This window comes from Panthera tigris, chromosome B2 (genome assembly GCF_018350195.1).
Source record: "Panthera tigris isolate Pti1 chromosome B2, P.tigris_Pti1_mat1.1, whole genome shotgun sequence".
NCBI classification, from domain to species: Eukaryota; Metazoa; Chordata; class Mammalia; order Carnivora; family Felidae; genus Panthera; species Panthera tigris.
Genome location: NC_056664.1, coordinates 31,006,062 through 31,028,380, shown reverse-complemented (window position 1 = coordinate 31,028,380; position 22,319 = coordinate 31,006,062). Strand labels below are relative to the sequence as shown.

At 36.5% G+C, this 22,319-nt stretch overlaps 1 protein-coding gene across 36 annotated transcripts in view; it reads left to right on the top strand.

Annotated features, from left to right (window-relative positions):
- TSBP1 (testis expressed basic protein 1) overlaps positions 1–14,617 on the top strand; it is a 212,668-nt gene extending 198,051 nt beyond the window's left edge. For all 36 annotated transcript variants that reach the window (XM_042986064.1, XM_042986084.1, XM_042986085.1 and 33 more), the window contains one exon: positions 13,285–14,617. In XM_042986064.1, the coding sequence (XP_042841998.1) occupies positions 13,285–14,300 (1,016 nt within the window). In that variant the 3' untranslated portion in view covers positions 14,301–14,617. The remainder of the gene's footprint in view (positions 1–13,284) is intronic.
- Positions 14,618–22,319: the final 7,702 nt, after the last annotated feature.

Genomic DNA, 22,319 nt, shown 5'->3' with positions numbered 1-22,319 from the left:
TTAATAATCAGACCAAAACACACCTAGGATCTAGCTTTTTTTTTGCGGGGGGGGGGGGGGTCTGGACAAAATGGCAAGATGGAGGAATTCATCCCAAAAGAAAGAACAGAAAGTAGAAATAATGGCCAGGGATATATATATATATATATATATATATATATATATATGCTATCTGAACTTGAATTTAAAATAATAATTGTAACGATACTATCTGGGCTTGAAAAAATAACATAGAAGACACTAAATAATCCATTACTGTAGAGATAAAAGAAATCTGACTAAAATCTAGTCAGGCTGAAATTAAAAATGCTGTAATTGAGATGCAAACTTAAATGGATGCCATAACAACAAAGATGGATGAAGCAGTCGACCGAATTAGTGATGTAGAAGATAAAATTATGGAAAATAATGAAGCTGAAAAAAGGAGGAAACAAAGATAATGGATCATGTAGGCAGACTTAAGAAACTCAGCAACTTATTAAAATGGAATAATATTTGTACCATAGGAGTTCCAGAAGATGAAGAGAGAGGAAAAGGGGGAAGAAAGTTTATTTGAGCAAATTATAACTGAAAACGTCCCTAATATGGGGAAGAACACACATCAAATCCAAGAAGCACAGAGAACTCACATTAACTTCAACAAAAGCGAGCCATCGTCAAGGCATATAATATTAATGAAATACACAACCAAGGAAAGAATCCTGAAAGCAACAAGGAAAAAGAAGTCTTTAACCTACAAAGGAAGACAGATCGTGTTAGCAGCAGATATTTCCACAGAAACTTGGTAGGTCAAAAGGGCACTTCTGTGCTGAATGGGAAAAATATGCAACCAAGAATATTTTATCCAAGGCTGCCATTCAGAACAGAAGGAGAGATTTCCAGACAAACAAAAACTAAACCACTAAAAACTAACTACTAAACCAGTCCCACAAAAAATATTACAGGGAACTCTTAGAGTGAGGGACAAAAAAACCCAAAAGCAACAAAGACTATAAAGGAACAGAGAACATCCCAGAAACACCAAATTTACAGGTAACACAATGGCACTAAAGTCATATCTTTCAATAATCACCCTGAATGTAAATGGGCTAAATGATCCAATTAGAAGACATAGGGTATCAGAATGGATTTTAAAAAGCAAGATCCATGTATATACTGCCTGCAAGGAACACATTTTATGCTAAAGACATCTACAAATTGAAAGTGAGAGAATGGAGAACCATCTCTCATACTAAGGGACACCAAAAGGAAACTGGAGAAGTCATATTTACATCATACAAACTGGATTTTAAAACAAAGACTGTAATAAAAGATGAAGAAGGGCATTATATCATAATGAATGGTTCTATCCATCAAGAAGATCTAACAGTTGTAAATATTTATGCCTCCAACATGAGAGCACCTAAATATATAAATCAATAACAAACTTAAAGAAACTCATTGATAATAATACAATAATAGGAGGGGACTTTAATACCCCACTTACAACAAAGGACAGGTCATCTAAGCAGAAAATCAGCAATGAAACAATGGCTTTGAATGGCACACTGGACTGGATGGACTTAACAGATATATTCAGAACATTATATCCTAAAGCAACAGAAAACACATTTTTTTAGTGCATACAGAACATTCTCCAGAACAGATCACATACTGGGTCACAAATCAGCCCTCAACAAGTGTGAAAAGATTGAGATAATACCATGCATATTTTCAGATCACAGTGCTATGAAACCTGAGGTCAACCACAAGAAAAATTTTGGAAAGACAACAAATACTTGAAGGTTAAAGAACATCCTACAAAAGTCACCTGAGTGGTGCAGTCAGCTAAGTGTCTGACTCATGCTTTTGGCTCAGGTCATGAGATCAAACCCCAAGTTGGACTCAGCATGGGCATGGAGCCTGCTGATGATTCTCTCTCTTTTTCTATCTGGCCCTCCCTCTGCTCATATTCTCTCTACTCTCTCTCTAAAAAGAAAAGAAAAAAAAGAACATCCTACTAAAAATGAATTTGTTAACCAGAAACTAAAGAAGAAATAGAAAAAAATACATGGAAGCAAATGAAACTGAAAACACGATAGTCCAAAACCTTTGGAATACAGCAAACACAGTTATTATAGGGAAATATATTGGAACACAGGCCTACCTCAAGAAGAAAGAAAGCTCTCAAATATACAACCTAAACTTATACCTAAAGGAGCTAGAAAAGGAAGAGAAAATAAAGCCTAAAGCCAGCAGAAAGTAAATAAAAACTAGAGCAGAAATAAATGATATAGAAACAAACAAACAAACAAAAAACCCAGTAGACTAGATCAAAGAAACTAAGAGCTGGTTCTTTGAAAGAATTCATAACATTGATAACTCCCTAGCCAAACTTATCAAAAAGAAAAGGGAAAGGACCCAAATAAAATCATGATGAAATAAGAGATATTATAACCAACACTAAAGTAATAAAATTATAAGAGAATACTATGAGAAATTATATGCCAACAAACTGGGAAACCTGGAAAAAATGGATAAATTCCTAGAAACTTACACACTACCAAAACTGAAACAGAAAAATATGGAAAATTTGAACAGACCATAACCAGCAAAAAACTGAATTAGTAATCAAAAATCTCCCAATAAACAAAAGTCCAGGGTCAGATGACTTCCCTGGGGAATTCTACCAAACATTTAAAGAGGGGTTAATACATATTCTTCTCAAACTGTTTCAAAAAATAGAAATGGAAGGAAAACTTCCAAACTCATTCTACAAGGCCAGGATTACCTTGATTCCAAATCAGACAAAGACCCCACCAAAATGGAGAATTACAGGCCAATATCCCTGATTAACCTGGATGCAAAAATTCTCAAAAAGATACTAGCAAATCAAATTCAACAATTCATTAAAAGAATTATCCACCATGATCAAGTAGGATTTATTCCTGGGCTTCAGGTCTGGTTCAATATTTGCAAATCAATGAATGGAATAAAGCACACCAATAAAAGAAAGGATTAAGAACCACACAATCCTCTTAACAGATACAGAAAAATCTTTTGACAAATTATAACATCAAATTTTGGTAAAAATCCTCAAGAAAGTAGGGATAGAAGGAACAAACCTCAACATCATAAAGGCCATATGCAAAAGACCCACAGCTAATATCAACTTCACTGGGAAAAACTGAGAGCCTTTCCCCTAGGGTCAGGAATAAGGCAAGAATGCCCATTCTCACCATACTACTTCATATATTACTGGACGTCTTAGCCTCAGCAATCAGACAATAAAAAGAAATAAGAGGCATCCAACTGACAAAGAAGAAGTCAAGCTTCCACTATTTGCAGATGACATTATATTTTATGTAGAAAACCCAAAAAACTCCAATAAAAAACTGTTACAGCTAATACATAAATTCAGCAAAGTTGCAGGATATGACATAAAAGTACAGAAATCTGTTGCAGTTCTATATACCAATAACCAATTAGCAAAAGAAGAAATCAAGGAATTGATTCCATTTGCAATTACACCAAAAACAACTAGATACCTGAGAATGAACCTAACCAAAGAGGTAAAAGATCCATACTCTGAGGAGCACCTGAGTGGCTCAGTCAGTTGAGTGCCTGGCTTTGGCTCAGGTCATGATCTCACAGCTTGTGAGTTCGAGCCCCACGTCAGGCTCTGTGCTGACAGCTCGGAGCCTGGAGTCTGCTTCCGATTCTGTGTCTCCTTCTCTCTCTGCCCCTCCCCCGACTTGTGCTCTGTCTCTCTGTCTAAATAAATAAAATGTAAAATAAATAAATGTAAAAAAAAAATTTTTTAAAACAACAGATCCATACTCTGAAAACTATACAAAAAATTTGAAGAGAACATAAAGAAAAGGAAAAGCATTCCATGCTCAGGGATTGAAAGAACAAATACTGTTAAAATGTCTATACTACCTATAGGAATCTACACATTTAATGCAATCCCCATCAAAATATCACCAGCATTTTTCACAGAGCTAGAACAAACAATCCTAAAATTTGTATGGAAACACAAAAGACCCTGAATAGCCAAAGCAATCCAGAAAAATAAAAACAAAACTGGAAGCATCATAATTCTGGATTTCAATCTATAGTATAAAGCTATAATCATTAAGACAGTATAGTACTCACACAAAAACAGACACATAGATCAATGAAACAGAATAAAGGACCCAGAAATGGGCCCACAGCTATATGGTTAACTAATCTTTGACAAAACATGAAAGAATATCCAATGGAAAAAATAGTCTATTCAACAAATGGTTTTGGGAAATCTGGTCAACAACATAGAGAAGAATTAAACTGTACCACTTTCTTACACAATATATAAAAATAAATTCAAAATGGATGGAAGACCTAAATGTGAGATAGGAAACTATCAAAATCTTAGAGGATAACACAGGCAGCAACCACTTTGACCTCAGCTGTAGCAACTTCTTACCAGACACGTAGTCAGAGGCAAGGGAATAAAGCAAAAACCAACTATTGGGACTTCACCAAAATAAAAAGATTCTCACAGAGAAGAAAACAATCACCAAAACTAAAAGGCAGCCTACAGAATGGGAGAATATATTTGTAAATTACATATCTACTAAAGGGTTAGTATCCAAACTCTATAAAAAACTTAGCAAACTCAACACCCAAAAAGTGAATAATCCACTTAAGGAATTGTTAGAAACCAGGGAGGAGCCAAGATGGCAGAATAGCAATGAATTTTTTTTTTGCATCTCACATCCATGAAATACAGCCAGATCAACACTAAACCATCCTGCACACCTAGAAAACTGATTTGAGGATTAACACAACTATCTGCACAACCTGAACCACAGAACTCAGCAGGTATGCAGTGCAAAGAGGTGAACTGGGGGAGAGACAAGCTGCGGAGAGCAGGGAATTGTTTTTGCTTGCGGAGAGAGGAAGGAGATAGGGGGAGAATTTGGGGAAAGCACCACCCGAAAAGCAGCTGGAAAGAAAAGTGGAAATGTGGAAACAGCCACAGGGACTGAACTAAAAAGGGAGAAAGGGGAGGGTTTAAATTCCATCAAGACTCTATAAACAGGGGGAGAACAGCATCTGAAACTCTGCAACTCAATACCTGGCAGTGTTCTGGTGGGAAGGGCGAATCCCCAGGAGCAGAGTAGGGTCCAGAAAGTTCTCAGGCCATATGGGGAGAAGAAGTTCCAGTGCTGGAAAGACATTTGGTAGAGGTTGTGAGGCCACCCAGTCCCAGGTGACCCCAGAGAACAACCATGTTTGCTGGTGCTGGAACAAGTTCATTAAAGGTGAAGCTTGGTGCCAGATGTGTGTTGTGATTTTCCATTTGTAATTTTTTCAAATTCTATTTTACTTCCATCATTTCATTTTATTCCACTTCATTGTATTCATTTTCTCAAATTTTCAAATGTTTTCCTATTTCCTTTTCCCTTTTTTCCCTAATCTATCAAGCTCCTTTCAGTAACCACCAAAACACACCTAGAATCTACCATCATTTATTTGATTTGTATGTGTGTGTGTTGTTTTTAATTTTTTAATTTTAATTTTTTTCTCATCAATTCCTTTTCTCCCTTCAAAATGATGAAATGAAGAAATTCACCCCAAAAGAAAGAGCAGAAAGAAACAGCCATGGACTTAATAAACACAGATACAAGTGAGATGTCCAAACCAGAATTTTAGAATCACCATAATAAGAATACCAGTGGGAGTCGAAAATAGATTAGAATCCCTCTATGCAGAGATAGAAGTGAAAACTAGTCAGGATGAAATAAAAAAATGCTATAACTGAGCTGCAAGCTCGAATGGATGTCACGGCAGCAAGGATGGATGAGGCAGAACAGTGAATCAGCAATATAGAGGGCAAACTTATGGAGAATAATGAAGCAGAAAAAAAAGGGAGACTAAGGCAAAAGAGCACAATTTAAGAATTCGAGAACTCAGTGGCTCATTAAAAAGGAACATTAGACTTAAAGGGGTCCCAGAAAATGAAAACAGAGAAAAAGTGGTAGAAGAGTTATGTGAGACAAATCATAGTGGAAAACTTTCCTAACCTGGGAAAATCCAGGAAGCACAGTGACTCCCATAAGATTCAACAAAACCGACCATCAACAAGGCATATTATAGTCAAATTCACAAAATACTCAGGCAAGGAAAGAATCATGAAAGCAGCAAGGGAAAAAAAGCCCTTAACCTATAAGGGAAGAGAGATCAGGTTAGCAGCAGACCTATCTACTGAAACTTGGCAGGTCAGAAAGGAGTGGCAGGATATATTCAATGTGCTGCATCAGAAAACTATGTAGACAAGAATTCTTTAGCCAGCAAGGTTGTCATTCAAAATAGGAGGGATAAAAAAAGTTTCTCAGACAAACAAAAATTAAAGGAATTCGTGACTACTAAACCCTCCTTGCAAGATATTTTAAGGGGTACTCTCTGAGGGGAGAAAAGATGAAGAAAAAAAAAAGACCAAGAGCAACAAAGACTAGAAAGGACCAGAGAACACCACCAGAAACTCCAACTGTACAACAAACATAATGGCAATAAACTCATGGCTTTCAGTACTCAGTCTAAATGCCAATGGACTCAATGCTCCAATCAAAAGACATAGGGTAACTGAAAGGATAAGAAAACAAGATCCATCTATATGCTGCTTACAAGAGACACACTAGACCTAAGACCTAAAGACACCTTCAGATTGAAAGTAAGGGGATGGAGAACCATCTATCATGCTAATGGTCAACAAAAGAAAGCCAGAGTAGCCATACTTATATCAGACAATCTAGACTTCAAAATAAAGACTGTAGCAAGAGATGAAGAAGGGCATTACATCATAATTAATGGGTCTAACCACCAACAAGACTTAACAATTGTAAACATTTATGCTCCAAATAAGAAAGCACCCAAATACATAAGTCAATTAATCACAAACATAAACTCATTGATAATAATACCATAATAGTAGGGGACTTCAACACCCACTTACAGCAATGGACAGGTCATCTAAACAAAAAATCAACAAAGGAAACAATGGCTTTGAAGGACACACTGGACCAGATGGACTTCACAGATATATTCAGAACATTTCATCCTAAAGTTGTGGAATATACATTCTTCTCCAGTGCACAGGGAACATTCTCCAGAATAGATCACATACTGGAACACAAAGCAGACTTCAACAAGTACAAAAAGATCAAGATCATACCATGCATATTCTCAGACCACAACACTATGAAACTCAAAATCAACCACAAGAAAATTTGGAAACATAGCAAATACTTGGAGACTAAAGAACATCCTACTAAAGAAGGAATGGGCTAACCAAGAAGTTAAAAAGGAAATTAAAACGTATATGGAAGCCAATGAAAATGATAACATCACAGCCAAAAACCTCTGGGACTCAGCAAAGGTGGTCATAGGAGGGAAGTATATAGCAATCCAGGCCTTCGTAAAAAAGAAAGAAAGGTCTCAGATACACAACCTAACCATACACCTTGAAGAGCTGGAAAAAGAACAGCAAATAAAAGCCAAAACAAGCAGAAGGCAGGAAATAATATAGATTATAGCAGAAATAAGCTATCAAAACAAAAAAAACAAGAAACAGTAGAACAGATCAGTGAAACCAGAAGGTGGTTCTTTGAAAGAATTAACAAAATTGGTAAACCACTAGCCAGTTTGATCAAAAAGAAAAAGGAAAGAACCCAAATAAATAAAATCAAGAATGATAGAGGAGAGATCACAACCAACACAGCAGAAATAAAAACAATAATAAAAGAATATTATGAACAACTATATGCCAATAAAATGGGCAATATGGAAGAAATGGACAAATTCCTAGAAACATTTACACTACCAAAACTGAAACAGGAAGAAATAGAAAATTTGAACAGACCCATAACCAGGAAAGAAATTGAATTAGTAATCAAAATTGTTTCCAAAAAAAAGTCCAGGGCCAGATGGCACTCCAGGGGAATTCTACCAAACATTTAAAGAAGAGTTGGGGCTCCTGGGTGGCTCAGTTGGTTGAGCGTCTGACTTCAGCTTAGGTCATGATCTCATGGTCTGTGAGTTTGAGTCCCGCGTTGGGCTCTGTGCTGACAGCTCAGAGCCTGGAGCCTGCTTTGGATTCTGTCTCCCTCTCTCTTTGCCCCTCCCCTGCTCATGCTCTGTCTCTCTCTGTCAAAAATAAACATTAAAAAATATTTTAAAAAAAGAAGAGCTAACACTTGTTCTCTTGAAACTGTTCCAAAAAAATAGAAATGGAAGGAAAACTTCCAAACTCTTTCTATGAAGCCACCATTACCTTGATTCCAAAACCAGAGACCCCACTAAAAAGGAGAACTAACGACCAATTTCCCTGATGAACATGGATGCAAAAATCCTCAACAAGATATTAACCAACTGGATCCAACAATACATTAAAAAAATTATTCACCATGACCAAGTGGGATTTACACCTAGGATGCAGCACTGGTTCAATATCTGCAAAACAATTACTGTGATTCATCACATCAATAAAAGAAAGGAAAAGAGCCACATGATCCTCTCAATGGATGCAGAGAAAGCATATGAAAAAATACTTTCTTGATAAAACCCCTCAAGAAAGTAGGGATAGAAGGATCATACCTCGAGATCATAAAAGCCATATATGAAAGATTCAACACTAATATCATCCTCAGTGGGGAAAAACTGAGAGCTTTTCCCCTAAGGTCAGGAACAAGACAGGGATGTCCACTCTCGCCACTGTTATTCAACATAGTATTGGAAGCCTTAGCCTCTGCAATGAGACAACACAAAGAAATAAAAGGCATTCAAATTGGCCAGGGGGAGGTCAAACTTTCACTCTTCTCAGATGACATGATACTCTATATGGAAAACCCAAAAGATTCCATCAAAAAACTGCTAGAATTGATTCATAAATTCAGCAAAGTTGCAGGATATAAAATCAATGCACAGAAATTGGTTGCATTCCTATACACCATCAATGAAGTGACAGAAAGAGAAATCAAGGAATCCATCCCATTTACAGTTGCACAAAAAACATGAACTACCTAGGAATAAATCTAACCAAAGAGGTGAAAAATCTATACACTGAAAACTATAGAAATCTTATGAAAGAAATTGAAGAAGACACAAAAAATTGGAAAAAGATTCCATGCTCCTGGATAAGAAGGACAAATATTGTTACAATGTCAATAGTACCCAAAGCAATCTACATATTCAATGCAATCCCTATCAAAATAACACCAGCATTCTTCACAGAGCTAGAACAAATAATCCTAAAATGTGTATGGAAGCAGAAAAGACCCCGAATAGCCAAAGCGATCTTGAAAAAGAAAACCAAAGCTGGAGGCATCACAATCCCAGACTTCAAGCTGTTACAAAGCTGTAAGCATCAAGACAGTATGGTACTGGCACAGGAATAGACACTCAGATCAATGGAACAGAATAGAGAGCCCATAAATGGACCCACAAACGTATGACCAACTAATCTTTGACAAAGCAGAAAAGAATATCCAATGGAATAAAGACAGTCTCTTCAGTATGTTTTCCTGGGAAAACTGGACAGTGACATGCAGAAAAATGAACCTGGACCACTTTCCTGGACCATATACAAAAATAAACTCAAAATGGATGAAAGACCTGAACGTGACAGGAAACCATCAAAATCCTCAAGGAGAAAGCAGGCAAAAACCTCTTTGACCTTGGCCACAGCAATTTCTTACTCAACACGTTTCTGGAGGCAGGGAAACAAAAACAAAAATGAGCTACTGGGACCTCATCAAGATAAAAAGCTTCTGAACAGCAAGGGAAACAATCAGCAAAACTAAAAGGCGACTGACAGAATGGGAGAAGATATTTGCAAATGACATATCAGATAAAGGATTAGTATCCAAAATCTATAAAGAACTTATAAAACTCAACACCCAAAAACCAAACAATCCAGTGAAGAAATGGGCAAAAGACATGAATAGATGTCTTCTTCTCCAAAGAAGACATCCAGATGACCAACCGACACGTGAAAAAACACACAACATCACTCAACATCAGGGAAATACAAATCAAACCACCATGAGATACCACCTCACACCTGTCGGAATGGCTAACATTAACTTAGGCAACAATATGTTGGCAAGGATGCAGAGAAAGAGGATATCCTTTGCACTGCTGGTGGGAATGCAAACTGGTGCAGCCACTCTGGAAAACAGTATGAAAGTTCCTCCAAAAATTAAAAAAAGAACTACCCTATGACCCTTCAATTGCACTACTTGGTATTTATCCAAGGGGTACAGGTGTGCTGTTTCAAAGGGGCACATGCACCCCAACTGCTGTTTATAGCAGCACTATCAAAAATAGCCAAATTATAGAAAGACCCCAAATGCCCATCAACAGATGAATGGATAAAGAAGATGTGGTATATATAAACAATGGAGTATTACTCAGCAATCAGAAAGAATGAAATCTTGCCATTTGCAACTACATGGATTGAACTAGAGGGTATTATGCTAAGTGAAATTAACCAGTCAGAGAAAGACAAGTATCATATGACTTCACTCTTATGAGGACTTTAAGATACAAAACATATGAACATAAGATAAGGGAAGCAAAAATAATATAAAAACAGGGAGGGGAACAAAAACATATGAGACTCTTAAATATAGAGAACAAACAGAGGTTGCTGGAGGGGTTGTGGGAGGGGGGATGGGCTAAATGGGTAGGAGGCATTAAGGAATCTACTCCTGAAATCATTGTTGCACTATATGCTAATTAACTTTGATGTAAATTTAAAAAATAAATTAAATTAAATTTTTAAAGAAGAAAAAAAGAAATGGTTAGAAATCATCAATAGACAAAATAAATAAATAAATACTAAAAATTATAAATAGTGTAAACATAATAATGTTATATAACTTAATATAATATTACAAATATAATATAAATATAATTGTATAAAAATTTATTCATTATTAATATTTAATATAATTTACTTGATAAATATAATATATAAATATTATAGCCTCAGTATATAATGATCTCTGGGGAATAAAAGAAATAAAGCAAAAGGTACAGGAAATATATCAAACAACGAATGCTAAAAATCCAAAAATAGGGGCGCCTGGGTGGCTCAGTCGGTTAAGCATCCGACTTTGGCTCAGGGCATGATGTTACGGTTTGTGAGTTCAAGACCCACATCGGGCTCTGGGCTGACAGCTCGGAGCCTGGAGCCTGCTTCGGATTCTGTATCTCTTCTCTCTGCCCCTTCCATGCTCATGCTCTGTCTCTCTCTGTCTCTCAACAATAAATAAACATTAAAAATTTTTTTTAAATCCAAAAATACTAATCAAAGAAATACAAATAAATAAGAGCTTTTTAAAGAAGCTATTTGTGAAAGATTGGAAAGATTTACAAAGCATAATGTTTTGGGGGGGGTTGGTTGTATTTATATTTCTGACAATATGTTTCAAAATACAAAATGTGCATGTACTTTGACTAACATATTTATAGATTTTTTTTCTCAAAAAAAAGAACAATTTTTCAAAGGTATATGTATTCAATGGCTTATCGCATCATTTTTACAATGAAGTTTGCAAATAATATTCATCAATAGGACATTGGCTTAAAATTATGAGTTTATATAAATGAAATATTACTCCAACTTTTAAATGATTATGCCAATCAATATTGTGGACACAGAACCCTGAAATGTTTTTAAGTTAAAAGACCACTGTATTATGTTTGACAGAATTTCTTCTTGTGTTGTGAGTTGTTAACCTCAAATATATTTGTTGTGTATTATTTTAGCAATTTTAAAAACTCATTGATGTGCTTTTTCTCACATTGTCCTTGCATAACTCTATGAGGTAAACAAGGCCAGTATTATTAACTCCATTGTACATATGAAAAAGTTGAAATACAAAAAGATTAAAAGTGTCTGGCAAAGGCCACATAATAAGTAATAGAACTCAAATATTTTTAAACTCGTCCAATGATTGTTCTGTTATCCTGAATCCAGTCTAACAAGCCTTCTCAAAACAACAGGCCTATTCCGCAATTCCCACATTCCATCCAGGTTGGAAGCCCTGTTGAAAATGTCTTTCATAATATCCTCCCTCATCTCTTTACCCTCAACATCACCTGTCCAGTTTCATAAATTACATCATTGATTCCCAAAACTTTTAAGCTGCTGTGTGTTCCAGCTCCCCAAGTGTTAATTTTCCTTTACTAATAGAATACAGAGTGGGGGAAATGTGGATGGGGGTTGCCCAATACAGATAATGCAACACCCAAACTCAAAACATCCACCTAGACTACAGCCAAAGAGAAGAGCCAATTAAAGAGTACATACACAGGTGGGCAGAAACAACTGAATAAATCTGTGTGTCCAGTGACAAATATCTGGTACTCTTACCAAGGGCTACCACTATGATGCATAACATATGGGCTCTCATTAAACTCTTGACCCATTCCCAATTTGGGTAGACTCCTAACTCTCATTACTTGCTTAAATTATATTATCTATCATATTTTGGTAACTACTTGTCCTATTTGCTCTAGATTAAATATGGAAAGATGCATTGAAACTTAATATAGACAAACACTCAAAATCAATTAAAAGATAAGTTCATAATGAAATGACTAACCAAAGGAATCTGGACTTCAATAAAACAAGTTATCATGCTCTATTTTTCCTTTCTATAAAAATATTAATTTTAGCTTGCTATGGCTCACACAGCAATAAATATTCCTTTTATTGACACAGGTACTATAAGAACCAGCTGTTTTGCCACCTTAAGTAATGCTAGTATCTCTAAATCACTTTTAAAGCAGAGTTCCTGAAAACATATGAGATAGCTAAGGAAAGTTCCAGCCTCATTGTCTCTCAAATTGCTGGCTTAGTAATTCTCTTTATCACTCAAAGGGAGGTGGAGCTTCCTTAATGAATCATATAAATATTATATAATAATATAAATTTTCTCAGAAACAGTTTTTCTTTTCAGCATACATCTCTAATCATACACTCTAGTCATGTTCTATTGAGGAATTTCCAATTCCTTTGTGTTGTATTTTTCCTTTTCTTGGTTTAATTCCTGAAAAGTCTATATTCCAAGAACCTCTTTCCTGATCCTTTGTATGTGTATCCTTCACAAATTTTATATTATTGGGAGAACAAATTTATTGTCTCAACCTTAAAACAAAGTAAAAGTGTTTGATAGCAAAAAATGTCAATAGAGAAAAACTAAGATATGAATGAATTATGCACTTTTATTATATTATCTGTTATATTTTCAGGTAATTGGAAAGAAGATTCAAAATCAGAAGTAAAAAGTGGCACTAGAGAAGCAAGAAATATGACCCCAAAACAGGATATTTATTTGATAATTCAGGGAGTCCCTTTACAAAATAGCCAGAGTGGTCCTAAATGGCAGCAGAAGCCAGGAGTAAGTAGCCTTGAGAAGACCTATGAAAAGAGACAAAAACAGAAAACAGGAGTGAAAGTTGAAGAGCTTCCTAAGAAAACTCAGAGTAAAGAAGAGAGAAGAGAAACAAAGGACAAAAGAAAAGATACTAAGAAGGACATGAATAAGGAAAAAGAAATAGATAAGGCCCAATCAATGGAAGGAGGTGATGAAAAATATAAAGATGAAGAAGAAGAAAGGATGAACATGGAAAAGAAGGGAGATGAGGACAAGGAGGATGAAGACAAGAAGGGAGATGAAGACAAGAAGAAAGACAAAGACTTAAAGGAGAAAAAATACAAGGAAGAGGAAAAGAACAAAAAGAACTATAAGAAAGGATATGAGGACAAGATAGAGGACAAGGATAAGGAGGGAGTGGAAGACAAGACAGAGGACAGGGACAAGAAGGGAGATGAGGACATAGAGCAAGGTGAGAATGAGGACAAGGAGAGAGATGGAGACAAGATAGGGGACATGGGCAATAATGGATATGAAGACAAGATAGAGTATAGGGACAAGAGAGATGAAGACCAGACAGAGGACAAGTACAAGGAGGGAAATGAGGACAAGACAGAGGACATGGGCAATATTGGAGATAAAGACATGACAGAGGATAGGGACAAGAAGGGAAATGGGGACATAAGGGAAGGTGAGAATGAGGACAAGGAAGAAGAGGAAAACAAGACAGAGGACAAGGACGAGGGAGATGAAGACAAGACAGAGGATATAAAGGGAGATTCTATGAAAAAAAAGGATAAAAAAAAAGTGGGTAAAGAGGACAAGAAGAACATAGACCCAAAAGAAGGTTATGGAAAGAAAATGGGCAGTAAAAAAAAAAGATCACACTAAAGAAAAAGTAACACTAGATTTCATAAACTAAAAAAAGAGAATTGAATAATTTTGCTCTAACACATAAACTTCAAAACTAGCTCCCAGTCTTCTATGATGTAGGTTAAAATGATACACTCCTTACATTCTCTTTAGTCACAAATTTTCTGCTCCTTTGCTTGTAATCTGGAAGAAGATCTTTCAGAGATTGCTTCTATTTAGATCTCTGTCTCAAACTTCAGTTTCCAAACACAAGTTTTCAAAATGTATGTTCATTATGAACCATTGCTGGGAAAATACAATTAAGTAAAAATTAATTAAAACTCTGATTAAAGCAATGTAGAGTTATTTTTCTCAAAGAAGTGTGGTATTTCCCTGTCTAACCAAATACCTATTTACTTGGTCCCTACTAAGTTCAATATCCATAAAGGCATGCAAAAATATCTTTATCAAGTAGATAAATAAGAACATTAAGCATTTAAAATATATAAATATTTTAAAAATGATTCAGAGCAGTAAATACAACAAGAAAGAATTCAGAAGAGGAAAATCCTTTTGGATAAGGATAATACATGAAAGATTTTCACAGGCAGTAGAATTTGAGCTGGGCATCAAAAGAAGATGGATAGGTTTGTATGTCGTTTGAGGCCCCTGGATTAGTAACTCCATTACTAGAGTATAAACTCCTTGAAGGAAGATCTATATCTTACCATGCTCTCCACCCTCAGTGCTTACCACAGTGTTTACTAAATTGAATTGACTGGGAAAGGAAGTGAGAGAAAAAAAGTAAAATTTTAGAATATGGAAAGTCTATTTTAAAGGCAGAGAGTAGAGCAGAGAATCTGTGTGCAACAAATTTCCCCAAGGAAAAAGACACAAAGGGAGATGAGGACCCTGCTGATGTAGATGATTTCAGCTGGCCCCGAGTAATCATTTTAATATTAATATTTAATATTTACTTTTATGTGAATTAACAAATGTATATCCAACCCATCAAACCCATGATTTTTGGAATTACAAATTAAGATGAGATTAAGTTAAAAGGTGAGTCAATTAAAAAAATTTTAAGTAAAAATATTAGCATAGTAAAAACTATGACAAATGGGGGGGTGGTATAAAACTGAGGGTATTAAAAGAAAACAGGGTGGGAATAAGAAACTAGAGTTCTAGGGGGACTTTTATTCCATTATTTGATAGGCAAAGGTATAAGCTGAGCTGTCTTTCAGAAAGAGTAATTTGGTGGGTTAGACAACAGAAAGGAGACTGAGAGATCAGCTAGAAGACTATTGTAGTAATACAGCCAGAAAAAGGCAACAACCTAACTCATTTGGAGGCAATAAGAATAAAATGAAAGGAACAGATGTGAGAACATTTCAAAAGAGAAATGAACTGACTTGGACAACAAACTGAATATATGTGACATGGAGAAACTCAAGATGACTCCAATTTGGTATTTGATAACTGATAACATGAAAACACCAATCATAGAAGGGAAATCCACAGGGAGAAAGATAATAAATTGTTCAGTTTGAAGAGAGATGTCATTATAGATACAAACTAGATCTCAGAAGGGAAGAGAGAACCACTTAAGAGTACAGATTAAAGGGTCATTTCCAAGGAAGAGATATTCAAATAATGAGGATTAAATCAAATCTCCAGAAGGGAGACTATAATCCTAGATACTTGTGCTTTGTTGAAACTTAGGAAAAAAAGCGCTCTCTCTCTCTCTCTCTCTCTCTCAAAAATTAACATTAAAAAAAATTTTTTAATGTAGTACCTGTGAAGTGCTACAAAGTGAAGTGAAGTAAAATGAGGTCTACTTATACTAACATTGAACTATTTCTTAGGCAGTTACTGCCATCTCATTTGCTGTCAATTTGCTCCTATTTGTTATCCATCATGCTCCTAAAATATCTCCAAGGGCTTACTTGCAATTGTTTTAGACCTCCTTCAAGTTTTTATTCTTTTTGTTCTTACCCGCTATGTATTTCTCAGAATCTTTGTTTGTTCTATTTTTGAGAAAGAGAGAGACAGAGCATGAGTGGGGGAGGAGCAGAGAGAGAGGAGACACAGAATCCAAAGCAGGCTCCAGCCTCTGAGCTGTCAGCACAAAGCCTGATGTGGGGCTCAAAACCATGAACCATGAGATCATGACCTGAGCCAAAGTCAGACGCTTAACCGACTGAGACACCCAGGTGCCCCAAGAAAGTGATTTCTTGAGATAGAATCTATTCCTGGTGAAGATGCTATTGTTGCACTGACAAAGGCTTGACAATATTACATAAATTTAGTCGATAAAGCAGCAGCAGGGTTTGAGAGGATTGACTCCAATTCTGAAAGAAAATCTTTTATGAGTAAAATGCTATCGAACAGCATCACATGCTACAGACAAATTACTCATGAAAGAGTGAATTGATACAGCCAAACTTATTGTTGTCTTATTTTAAGAAATTGCTAAACCCATTCCAAACTTTAACAACCACCGCCTTGAACAATCAGTGGCCATCAATATTGAGGTAACCTTCTCCACCAGCAAAAAGATTGTGACTCGCTGAAAGCTTAGATGATGGTTAAAAAGTATTTTTAAAGTACTACATTGGTTTTTTAGGTATGATACTTCTGTATATTTAATAAACTATGGAATAGTATAAACAGCTTTTATGTGCACTTGGAAACCAAAAAATTCTTTTGACTAGCTTTATTGTAATATTTGTTTTATTGTGGTGGCATTGAACCAAAGCCACAAGATCTCTTAGAGATGCCTGTACCTCCCAAGTTGAGAGCCACTGATAAAGAACAACAACAACAAAAATGATTTCTATTAAATGTTAACGGTTATCTTCTTTACAATGAGATAACTGGCAGTTTTTAACTATTTTTCTTTTTTTTTTTTTTTTTGCACTTACCATATTTTTCAAAATAAAATCACTTAACCTAAATAAGTATGTTTTAGTCTTGAAATAGTGCTTCTTTTACATGTTCATTAAAAGATACTGTTAGTATGTAATAAATATCTTCACACTATCACAATAATTATGATACTATATTATCGCTTCTCAACCTTTTGGCTAAGATCCAGTGTATGATACTATATTTATTTGAGAGACTTTTACAGTAGCCATGACAATATAATGCCAATGGAGAGTTCTTTTTTTTATTTAATTCTGTGAGATCCAAGACTATATTTTGAACTGCACATTTTACCCCTCTAATTGGATTGATTCATTGACCAAACACTATTACATGCCAGGCACTGCCCTTGGGTGCAATGGTGGGCATTAAACACAGCCCGCATGGAACTAATTCTAGTGAGAAAGTCATTAATTCAATAATAAACACATAAAATTGCAATCATAACAGGTATTTTTTTTTAAGGATAAGGAAGTTAGGGGTAAGATAGTGGTAAGGGATGAGGGATGGAAGGGAAGGTGAGGACAAATCAGGGACAGGAGATGGTGTTACTGAACCAGAGTAGACCTGCTTCTTAGTGAGTTATAGATGAAGACAACACAAGGTCATTTTGCCTCTCAAGGTCATTTTTAATTTTATGAATAAGAGATCACTGGGAATAATTTCCAAAGCCTTGTCTCTGGGAACAGGGGAAAGCAGGTTCCTTTTATGAGGGCTTGAGATGAATAGACAGAGGAGGGTTTTAACACTATAATGAGGCTGAGGTAACTGGCATTTCTAGCACTTTTTGATTCAGATCTATGCAGGTGTCATCCTCAAATGTTTCTTTTTCTGTTCCAACAGTTCATTAGTTAGTTTCTAAAATGTAAGATTGCCTGGCAGAAGCTTCTAGGAGTTCAGTTTCTAAAAGGTAGGATTGACAGGGAGAATCTTCTAGAAGTTTAGCTTCTAAAAGGTAAGATCGACAGGCAGAAGCTTCTACTAGAAGTTTCCTGAGTTCAGGGGGTCAGACCAGAGACATTGTGGGGGGGGGGGGAGGGGAGAATAGCAGAGGAAGGGGAGGGGGAAGTGAGGCTGGTGAAAGACTGGGCCAGGGACTGGGATCACACTAGAGGGCAATGGGAAAGCCAAGGTAGGGTGGGGGTGGGAGGCCTTGCCAAGCCCAGCACCATCCCCCTACCCTTCTTGGTTCACCTAAAGTGTTGAGTCATCCTGCCTTACGTAAGTATCTTATTTGGGGCTGGGTTCTCAGGACAGTGAAAATGCTTAAAATAACTAAAATAATTTTAGCAACTGAAAATAACAAGCACCATTCTTAAAATGACCTATTATAGGAAGATTTTTACCTAGTGAGCCAGGTTAGGGAATGTTTAATCTTAAGTTCTGCTTTAATTGAGAGCTAAAAGATTAGTTATCTTTAGAAAAAGTGGAAGGAGAAGAGTATTCCACATTGGGAGGATAGCAGTACAAAGGCACCTTGACATGAGCAAATAGGCTCATAACAGAGACTAAGAGAAGCCTTGCACACCGAGAGCATACAAAGTTAAAAACAAAGCTGAAGAAGCAGACCAGAAGCCACACTAGTGTCTTTTAGGGCATGTTAAATTTTTTCTCTCATCTTTGATTAACTAAGAAACCACAGCAAGGTTTTTAATGAGACATGGCTAGATCTGCATTTTGAACAAAAAACAAAAATTATTCTTGCTTGCAAGAGGATGACAGTTTGAAGAAGGGTCAAGGTGGTGTAAGAAGGCTTAAATCAGATATTACTGCAATCATGTGTGTAAGAGATGAAGGTATCCTTGTAGTGGTAGTGAAGATAGGAATGACTAGATTTGAGAGATACTACCATTCTGTACATATTGAGTTTGATGTGCCTTTGCAGTATGCAAGAGGAAATATCAAGTTGACAAAGCTGATAAAGAGGTAAGACTCTCAGAGAAGTCTGAGCTGAAGATATTAATTTAAGTCATCTGTAGACCTGGCAATTGAAGCCATCTGTGAAGATCATCCAGGGAAAGGAATGGAATGAGGAGGTGTCCTAAGTCAAACTTGATATGCAGCCACTGAATGAACAGTCAATAAAGAATAAAGATGCTTTTGGTGCAAAAAAAGTGCTTTTATTATAGCACGGGGACAAGACCTGGGGCAGAAAGAGCTGCAACCGTGATTGTGAAGTGTGATAGATTTTTTTTTTACACTGCAGGGGTAGGGATAAGGGAAGTCTGTAAAGGGATTTCTGTATGTTAAAGAAAACTTACAGGACCTTAGGGGTCTGGCTATTGTCAAGCTAAAGTTGCTTTTAGCTCTAGCAAACATCAACATTAAGGAAGCCATGAGCTCCTTGAAGAATGTCACATTCTGCCTGTGTCAGGTATTTATAAATGGGCTGCAAGTTATAAGAAAATTTAATTTTATCTATATTTCTCTTGCTTTTGTTCTCCATATCATTTTCCCCCCTGAATAGTTTAGACCCTTAAATTTTTAAGGTTGTTGAAGGTGAAAGGTCTTATCTTCTATAACTTCTTCCTGCTGAATACGGGCATAGAGATGTCCCTACCTATGGGTCAACATGGGTCAGTTGGAGAATTTAGGAGTTATGGAAGTCAGAGGCAATTGAATTCAAGGTAGACAACATATATGAACCTCCTTGATTGGAAAGGATCATCTATCAGCTTGAAGTTATGGCAGTGAAGAAGTCTTAGCACCAGGCAGAGACACTGGAAAAGACAACAAAATAAGGTTAATATTATTATGAGGAAAAAGAAGCCCAATAAAAAGCCTTTGACAGTTGACCAAAATCTTCTTCCAGTCCATGAGTTTAACCAATCATTAAAGGAGAGGGAGGGATCATATTAAGCACCAATTTCAGTATTCTTATCTTTTAGCAATCCTGTTACATTTTTGTGATAATCTGGAATATATACACAACATTCCTTTTTTTTTTTTTTTTAATTTATTTTTGGGACAGAGAGAGACAGAGCATGAACGGGGGAGGGGCAGAGAGAGAGGGAGACACAGAATCGGAAACAGGCTCCAGGCTCCGAGCCATCAGCCCAGAGCCTGACGCGGGGCTCGAACTCACGGACCGCAAGATCGTAACCTGGCTGAAGTCGGACGCTTAACCGACTGCGCCACCCAGGCGCCCCACAACATTCCATTTTAATAGCACATGTACCATGTACTTTTTATAACAAAAATGTAATGTCATGTTGAGAATCATTTAAGGTCTTAATTGTGTAGCAGGTGGTATTCGCCATCATATAGATTGTTTTGTTTAGCAAGCAATCAGGTAATTAATATGGAAACAAAAGGAAAATATAGGATAATGGTTGGAGCAAATTACAAACCTATTGTCTGAGTCTCAAGAGCTCCCAGTGAGTAGATTTTTAGATGTCAGGCTTGACATATCCTTAGATGGAGTAGGAAAAGTCAACAGAAATCAGATGGGTTTTCCTGGTTTGCAATTCAAATCTCTCTGGTGATCCTTTGGAATAGCCCATAGAGCAACAGGCACAGAAACTGTCTATACATGAGTTTTGTGGCAATTTTTCTGAAGCTGACCTCAAGTTGTCCAGCATCAGCTTTCAGGGCTTTAGGAAAAAGGGCAGTTTTCATTTTTAATGACTTTAAGTTAAGACAATGGAAGGAGATTGGAAACCTTAGTTTGAAGACATAGCCAGATATTTGAGGAAACCAGGAGAAATTAGGATCTAGTATAGTTTATAATAAATAATATTAAAATCTAATATCTACAAAGATGTGTTATTGAAATATATTTTCTCTATATAATCACCCTCACTTTTATCAAAAATAGTCAAATCAACTTCTCTAAAGAAGACATCTGGATGGCCAACAGGCACATGAAAAGATGTTCAACATCGCTCCTCATCAGGGAAATACAAATCAAAACCACACTCAGATATCACCTCACGCCAGTCAGAGTGGCCAAAATGAACAAATCAGGAGACTATAGATGCTGGAGAGGATGTGGAGAAACGGGAACCCTCTTGCACTGTTGGTGGGAATGCAAATTGGTGCAGCCGCTCTGGAAAGCAGTGTGGAGGTTCCTCAGAAAATTAAAAATAGACCTACCCTATGACCCAGCAATAGCACTGCTAGGAATTTACCCAAGGGATACAGGAGTACTGATGCATAGGGGCACTTGTACCCCAATGTTTATAGCAGCACTGTCAACAATAGCCAAATTATGGAAAGAGCCTAAATGTCCATCAACTGATGAATGGATAAAGAAATTGTGGTTTATACACACAATGGAATACTACGTGGCAATGAGAAAGAATGAAATATGGCCTTTTGTAGCAACGTGGATGGAACTGGAGAGTGTGATGCTAAGTGAAATAAGCCATACAGAGAAAGACAGATACCATATGGTTTCACTCTTATGTGGATCCTGAGAAACGTAACAGAAACCCATGGGGGAGGGGAAGGAAAAAAAAAAAAAGAGGTTAGAGTGGGAGAGAGCCAAAGCATAAGAGACTGTTAAAAACTGAGAACAAACTGAGGGTTGATGGGGGGTGGGAGGGAGGGGAGGGTGGGTGATGGGTATTGAGGAGGGCACCTTTTGGGATGAGCACTGGGTGTTGTATGGAAACCAATTTGACAATAAATTTCATATATTTTAAAAAAATAGTCAAATCAAACTAATTCATTTGAAAAACAAGTCAAATTTTAACAAACTTAGTCTAATTTACATAAGCTCAGCAAGAATAGTGATTGGCCATATATGTCTTTTAAAATCTGCTTTTCTGGAACTTTTTATAAAGAATCTCTAGGTTAACTTTTAGTAGCCTCTTGAGGCCAGAAGCCGCGCCAAATGTTTGCATCACACTTGTCTGCAAAACTTGTAGGTTGGGATCTCTTATTGAGATCCCCAACATATCCTGAGGTTCCTGCACCTGCCAATAAGTGACATCTTTAATTCACCTGGTAAGGCTGCTGGGAACTCTGGAAGCAAGGTATCAGGCCAACACTTCCAAGGGATTTGATGGGCCTCATGAAATCCACCTTGCTTAGTTCTTTAAAGCTGTCTAGTCATATCCAAGTCTATACATATCTCTCTCAAAGTGACATTCCAGTGAAAGCTTTGGTAAAATAACTAACGTTGGG